The sequence below is a fragment of the Rhinopithecus bieti genome, unplaced genomic scaffold (genome assembly GCF_001698545.2).
Source record: "Rhinopithecus bieti isolate Rb0 unplaced genomic scaffold, ASM169854v2 scaffold_35166, whole genome shotgun sequence".
Lineage (NCBI taxonomy): Eukaryota > Metazoa > Chordata > Mammalia > Primates > Cercopithecidae > Rhinopithecus > Rhinopithecus bieti.
The window spans coordinates 1632709-1640408 of record NW_016815254.1 but is presented as its reverse complement, the minus strand read 5'-3'; the positions used below and the strand labels follow the sequence as shown (position 1 = coordinate 1640408).

Sequence of the window (7700 nt, the reverse complement as noted above, 5' to 3'; positions counted from 1 at the left end):
AGTGCTGGGATTACAGGCTTGAGCCACCGCGCCCGGCCAAAAAGCATTTGTTGAACCCACACACGACCGATGTTATGAACATGGCCATAGGCTAATTTCAAGCTGGGAGTTAAAGCTGTTTTAAGCTATTAGGGCTGGGGATGGGGATAATGGGCTGACCCTCAACACAAGAGTAGCTAGCTACACATGGTCTTGATCCATCATCAGTTAAATGTGCAGTCCAGATGAAGAAACATTTGAAGGGACTAGTCAGTCATCCTCACAAAATTAAATTAAGGGCCGTGTTGAAACAGCTAAAAGCAAACTCTTATACGGGATCCTAGCAATAGTGCTTGGAATGTATTCAAATGGAAAAGTTTGTGCTGGAAATACTTGTTTAGAAAAAGAACTACATCACTCCACCCTCCTTTATCAAGTAATCCAAGCCATCTTAAATGCTCAAGGTCTGACCCAGGCAAGATGTTTTTTATTAAAAGCTCTTTCAGCTTGAAATATATTATAACTTTGGGAATAAACATTTTATTTAATGAACAAGTAGAAGGGATTCTTGACTACTATAGTTCTTTTGTGTAGACTGCTTCTAGGTAATGCAAAAAGCTCAGAAAAGGACATCAGATAAGGTAAAAGGCTTTATTATTCAGGATCAGCTCAAAGTCTGACACCGACACAGGCAGGGATAATTATCTCATTACAGTTGACCTTTAGCACCCATTTAAAAGTACTAGCTTTCCAAGTGAGACATGTTATACCCAGTAGACTCTTGGTATAGTTTCTGACAGCCAAATGTATCCCAATTTCACTCAGTAGTGCTGCCAGGAGATGTGTAGGGATACAAACAAAATCACCTACTTTATCAATCCTTTTCTTTTCATGGATTTTCCCCCCATTGGCTTTCAAAGCAAGTGAGATAAACAGCATTACTGGCAGATATTGGTCATAAATAACATCTTTCCAAAGCCCAACAGTCAAAAAACAAACACCAGATATAAGCAGATTTCCTAAATATTCAGTTAAGGCTATGGTGTGCTTGGTTTTGACCAGAGCAATTCTATGGCTTCCTTTTATTTATTTTTCTCCCTGGATGAAACTATGCTTACTTGACCCATGCAATTTCAGTTGTTACAGCTTTAACTTATAAGATCAAAGGAATTAAAAAGTCGTCAGTAAGAACAGATTTTCAAATAATGACAAAAACCGACATAAAGTTACACAGTCCTCAGGGATATGGATAAAACGAATGAAGTTTCATGATTGGAAGGAGGCTCCCTTCTAAGTACATAGTACATAGAAAGTATGTAAAGCCTCTTTCCATGAGGTTACAAAGGTGAAAAATATAAAACAATGGTTCAAGATCACTGATACATAATTGTTGATTACGGGGAGGGATGTTGAAGATATTTTGCACGTTATTAATTTAGAGTCAGTCTATACACTCTCTGTATTAAATATCTAGAGAAAATTCTATTACTTTTCGGCTCAAGGCTATCTATACTAAAAGGCTATTGCTTTTTATGTACATGAAGAGAAACTCAAGATTTATGTTTCTGGTTCTGGATTTTCAGTTAAGAGCTATATTCTGTCATAAAAATATCAATAAGAAATCATCATTTTTTTCTTAAAATCTGATGACTTATTTTTTAAAAAAACATTGCAGCCCCTAAAGAACCGATGACTACACCTGAATTCAAACCCCAAACTGATTTTATAAAACATCTTCCTCTAGTAAATGGCGAAAATCACAACCTCCTGTAGAAAGTGATGTTGGGTTGGCTGACATACCAGATTGCTTGGTGAAAACACGGGGACCCGAAATCTCATACGGGAGATATATTTGAGAGAAAAAAGACAAACACAGCTTTCTGTTGTTGTTCTCCTAGTTTCTCCAAAGAGTTGACATTTATCACTGCATTTGAAATAAAGATGACTTTAACTCAAGAGACTGCATTTTAACACTGAACTGATATAAATGTACTTATCTGAACATCACATTTTTATACATACTTTAAAAAAACCCCACAAAAGCATAGTGAAAAGATTATGTATTTCAAATAAAATTATACATGTTGGAGGCAGAACAGAACCAGGGGTCTTCAGCAGAGGATTTCTTCAGCAGTCAGCCTTCACAGGCCTCATGCTGCAGCTGGCAGATACTTTCCACTGAGCATAGAAAAGTTTCAGGATAACAAGAAACTTGTTTTTTGCCTCCATGAACCAGGATGTCATTATTGTAGAGAACATGAATAATTTAAAAAGTGAAAACTATTCATTCAAAATGCTAGAGTGACAAATTTACTTTATGAAATTTAAACACAGCATTCATCCTGGGGAAGCTGCATATACATTATGGTAGCAGAACCAGATTAGGTACATTTCAGCATTGAAAATATTTTGTATAAAAATGAAAAGGCAGCTTTCTTAAAGACCAGAGTTATAGAGTCAGTCTTGTATTTTTCATCTTATTTTAGTGGACCAAAGCTCAGTAACTCACTCAGATTAGAATCTATAATTCTGTTGAGTGTTCAGGTCCACAGAAGTCCTCCTGGGACTTTCTATGGAAGTATGTGCAGATTTTCCTCATGGAGCTGGGAGTGATGGTGACCTAGAAGAAGAAAGTTCAGATTTCAGAGATTTCCTTGAAGTTCAACTGTTACCAAGTTTTTACTAAGGTGTACCTTAAATTTGGCTGCCAGAAATTTGATTGTTTAGTTAGCCTGCTTTCAGCTCCAAAACTTTTAATGGCAATGTCTTTTGGCTAATTTGTACTGACTACAGTAAAACTTAACAGATGATATGTAGGGAAAGAAGGCATAGACTTTTACATGAAAAGAAAACATTTACTAGCTAAGTCTTCTAATAAGAAACGAAGAAACATCCTTTTTGAAAATAAATGAATCAGTCCCCCCATGTTATAAACAAAAAGGTATTCAAATGGAAGCTGTTACTCTCTTCTGAAGTTGACATTATCATCATATAAAGGTAAAAAATTTTTAAGAAATGTTAGCTTCAAATAAATTACAAGACCAGCACACTATTTCTACTTTTTAAAGATTTTAAGATTTTATTTATCAGTGAAAGTAGTTTTCCTTGAAACTACTTTTTTGCTAACACATAGCTGAGACCAGCTCCCTTGAAAAAAAAAAATAGAAATTTTGGCTAGGGATAAAGAGCAGTCACATTTTGAGAGAAGGAAAGATTCCTTATAACTCTTTTTTCCCCACTTTCCTACAGCAAGGTCTTGATTGCAGTTTGTGTACTAAGTTGTCTTTAAAATGTATCAGTTTATTATTCTAAAATTATGGGATAGGCCTTCATGAGAGCAGGTGGGGGATATGAACACTTATTAAACCAAAACTGGCCTAAGGTTGGTTATCTAGCTTCTGCCCTTTAAAATGGCAGATGATGCTGATCATGATCCCGGATTCTATTTCAATCATCCTGCCACCACTTCCATAACTCATAATAAGAGCTACTGTGAAGTACAGTGGAAACTTGGTTAACCCATCTCCCCTTAACATGCAAACAATAGCAGCTTTTTATTCCCTCTGACAGGTGCCAATAGCTCACCCAATGCTCTCAGCTACTTCTGCCTCCACCACGGTAATGAATCTTGTTTTTCAAGGTTCACAAACCTATTTCTGCCAGCAATCACTGATGACTGATATTATCTAATTTAAATATTAAGTCAGTCAATGAAATAAGTTCTAAAAAGGTAAGTGACACTACACTGAATGTTAAAAAGAATAGATATAGGTGTCAAAAGTATTACTGTGGTGTGGCAAGATGATTATAAAAGACTGGGGAGAAGTCATAAAAATCTAGAAAGATTCTGCACTCAAATTGTTCTGTAAGTATCTAAGTTTCACTGTATTTTAAATAATCACAAAATGTAATTACAAACTGGAAATCTACTTATGGATGTTGGCAACTTTCCCATGAACAACAGCTTTATCTATAAAAAGAGGATGGCATACTGTCTAACAGGGGAGGGGAGATATTTTTGAATTGATATCCTGGAGCATGATGAGGGCTTTAGTGAATCAGGCAACAGGGCTGAGGAGTATGGACCCTGACAGGAGGGATTTTAATGGGAGTAAGAAGAGTTGCCAGATAAAATACAGCACATCCAGTTACATTTGAATTTCAAACAAAAAGTTTCTTAGCATAAAAATTTTTAGTTAAAATATGGCCCATGCAAAATTTTGTATTTATGTGCTAAATTTGGTAGCACTAGGAATAAATAGATTTCTTTAAAAAAAAAAAAAAGCATCTTGACTTGAGACATCTGGGTGTCTGGCCTCTTTTAAATTAGGAAATGTATCTTCCCACCACTGCTGACTTACCGGGCTTGGTGATGTCTTTCCGCTCTGTCTCCTGGAATTGGGTGTCTGGGATGATGGACTTCGTGGAGATGGATTCTCAGCCTTCCGTTTGGCTGCCATGGCCAACAACCAGTTTTTATTCTCTGGGGAACTATTCTCTTTGCCTACCATTTCAGACCCTTCTCCACAAGGTCTCAAAGGAAGAGGTAGCGTTCCACAGCTTTCTGAAGCATATGGACTGACAGGAGACGGAGGCTCTGAGATACTTGTACCAGCTCCTTCAATTTTGCTTGATTTGGTAGGACCTAGAGAGTCCTTACTAAGGTCTTCCTGGTTACCAGCAAGGCAGCACAGATCCAAATGAAGATTTTCAACTTGGCCATCAAGCTCAGTCACACAGTTACAACTCTTCACACACTTTTGTTTCACACTCTCCAGACAGCTTGAGTCTAGCCTCCTCTTTACTCTATTTCTGGACTCAGAGCAAGCTTCTGCTTGGGATGACTTCTGGCTCACGGGAATAAGGGCTTTTCTTGGAGACATGATCTTGGTCTCGGAAGCAGGTGGAGTGATGGGTGGTGATGAGGAAGGTGTTCGGGTCACCCAGTTTCTAATCGACATCTTGAAAGATGAAGGTGGCTTGGGAGAGACGGAGGAGACAGAACCTCTTCTGTTGAGGGGAGATCGGGCCTTGGCAGGAGGGGTTTTAATAGAGAAAGTGGGAGTATTTGAAGGAAGAGGGAGGTCTCCAGCACAGCTTGGGGCACAAGCTGCGGATGACGGGGAAGAAATGGATGCATTGCACTTTACCCTGGGGGCTTTGGCAGGAGTACTCTGGCTACTCGTTACCGTTACTGAAAAAGAGGAGAGGATCATGAAAATCAGAAGTGAAAGCCATACAAAGTCCCTAAATTCTCATCAAGAAGAATCATAGTTAACTTAATTATCTAAGGGTCAATTTGCCAGTAAGTAGGTTATATACATCACTTGATTCCAACCATAACCTTTTATCATTTTCCTTTCTCTTTTCCAAGTCACCAACCTCCCAACTATCCCATTATAAAATACATACTTGTAAAAATCAACAAAATACCAAAAAACATAAAGAGAAAAAATTTAAAGCGCCTACATAAACCACGTTTAGCATACTTTCTATATTTGTGCATGCGATACATACTACATATCTCAACTTCTTTCTATACAAAAATGAGACTGATATAAGGGGAAAGTGGCAGATAGGAGGCAGGACTAACTTGCCACTCAGAACAGAACAGCATGTGGAGACTCACATAGTGAACTTTGGCTCCAAGAACTACCGCAGGAACATATCAGAAAAAACAAAATAATTAACAGATCCTTTGAAAGAAGTAGCTTGCTGCTACAAAATCCACAAGACAGCAGAAAAATTGAGTGCCCAAAGTGTGAGAGGGCTCCCGAAACTTCACGCTTGGTTGAAGAGGACGACCATCCCTGATAGAGAACCGGTCTTCGGTCAAGGGTATACGAGCAGCTGCACTCCCCTGCTAGAACCTCCAAACAAACTCTCAAGGTCCAAAGTGTGAGAGGGTGGCCGCGCATGGTGGTTCATGCCTGTAATCCCAGCACTATGGGAGGCCAAGGTGGGTGAATCACTTGAAGTCAGGAGTTCAAGACCAGCCTGGCCAATATGGTGAAACCCTGTCTCTATTAAAAATACAAAAATTAGCCAGGCATGGTAGTGTGCACCTGTAGTCCCAGCTACTCAGGAGGCTGAGGCAGAAGAATCGCTTGAGGAGGCTGGGAGGTTTCCCCAGTGGGAGCCTTGCAGTGAGCCAAGATCTTGCCCACTGCACTCCAGCCTGGCCGACAGAGCATGACTCTGTTTCAAAACAAAAAACAGTGTGAGGGGTGAAAATCCACCTCTGCACACATCCTCACTGGGGAACCTGAAAATCCAGATCATGGGAGAAGGAGAACTGAAATGAATTTAGAGAGCCAAGCAAAATATAAAAGTAGAAGCAGCAGCAGGAAGAGCCCTGTAGGCACTCCTGGTCCCCAGGGAAACCATTTCTGACTATCTCACAGCGGTCTTTGGAGAGGGCAGCCAATGGAATTGGGGAAGGACCATAGGGAGCAGGAGACTTTCAGCTGAACTTTGTAATAATTTCAACTGAGCGTGAATTATCCTGGGCACAATCTGTGGGGGGGATGGGACAAACAGGAAGTGCACATACAAGCACAGAAGCCGTGGCAGGCAGATGGGCAAGGTCTAAAAGCCCTGCTTGCTTTCTTGGCGGGAAGGCATGTAGTCTAGGGCAAGATATCCACCCTGTGCACTGGAGGCATGGATATAAATTTGGTTCTGTTGGGCTGTTGGGGAAGCACGGCAGGAGTGAGACTGGCCTTGCTGGCTGTGGCCTGTCACTGCTGGCTTTCCCCTATTTCCCTGGTGATGTGTATGAAGCAGCAGAGGCAGTCATAATCTCCCTTAGAACATAACTCCGTTGGCCTGTGAACCACCACTCCCACCACCCAGAGGCCACAGCAAGCCCCACCCAAGGAGTCTGAGCTCAGACACACTATCCCTGCCCCCACCAGATGGTCTTTCTCTAACCGCCCTGGTAGCCGTAAATAAAAGACATAAACTTGTGGGAGCTCTATGGTCCTGCTCATTGAGTGAGAAACCCGAACATTTAACCAGGCAACCTTAGGGCAAGCTTATATCCCCGCTATACTACCACCCCAGTTGATACTCTCTTGAAAGCAACACCTCCGGGCTGGAGGCCAACCAATTCAAGCCATCACAGCAACTCAACAGAACAACCCTGCTCCAAGAAAGGAGAAAATAGCAGCTAATTCTACTGCCTGTAACATCTCGGCCAACCAGAGGTCCTGAGTCTGTCCATGTAATAACTTCAGTGCTAGTAGAACTAGCATTCAAGACAACCAGTGCACTAAACAAAACTACAACCAAATACTCTCACACAGTCCACTTCATTCCCTTGCTACCACCTTCATCAGAGCAGGTGCTGGTATCCATGGCATACAGACCTGAAGACAGATCACATCACGGGACTCTTTGTGGACACTCTCCGGTACCAGACTAGAACCCAGTAGCTCTGCTGAGTGGTTCGACCCAGAAGAGCAATAACAATCACTGCAGTCCGGCCCTCAGGAAGCCCTACCCCTAGGGAAGTGGGAGAGCACCACATCAAGGGATCACCCTGTGGGACAAAATAATTTAAACAGCAGACATTGAATCCCAGATCTTCTGATATAGTCCACCCAAATGAGAAGGAACGAAAAAAACAATTCCGGCAATATGACAAAACAAGGTTCTATAACCACCCCTAAAAGATCACACTAGCTCACCAGCAAATGGATCCAAACCAAGAATAAATC

At 40.9% G+C, this 7700-nt stretch overlaps 1 protein-coding gene across 2 annotated transcripts in view; it reads right to left on the bottom strand.

Moving 5' to 3' along the window:
• Positions 1 to 451: 451 nt before the first annotated feature.
• DTL (denticleless E3 ubiquitin protein ligase adapter) overlaps positions 452 to 7700 on the bottom strand; it is a 67923-nt gene continuing 60674 nt past the window's right edge. The window contains exons 14-15 of one of the 2 annotated variants that reach the window (XM_017853044.1): positions 4341 to 5173; positions 452 to 2599 (exon numbers count right to left, since the gene is read on the bottom strand). In XM_017853044.1, coding sequence (XP_017708533.1) covers positions 2501 to 2599; positions 4341 to 5173 — 932 coding nt within the window. In that variant the 3' untranslated portion in view covers positions 452 to 2500. The remainder of the gene's footprint in view (positions 2600 to 4340; positions 5174 to 7700) is intronic. The other variant, XM_017853045.1, reaches the window with a different exon arrangement.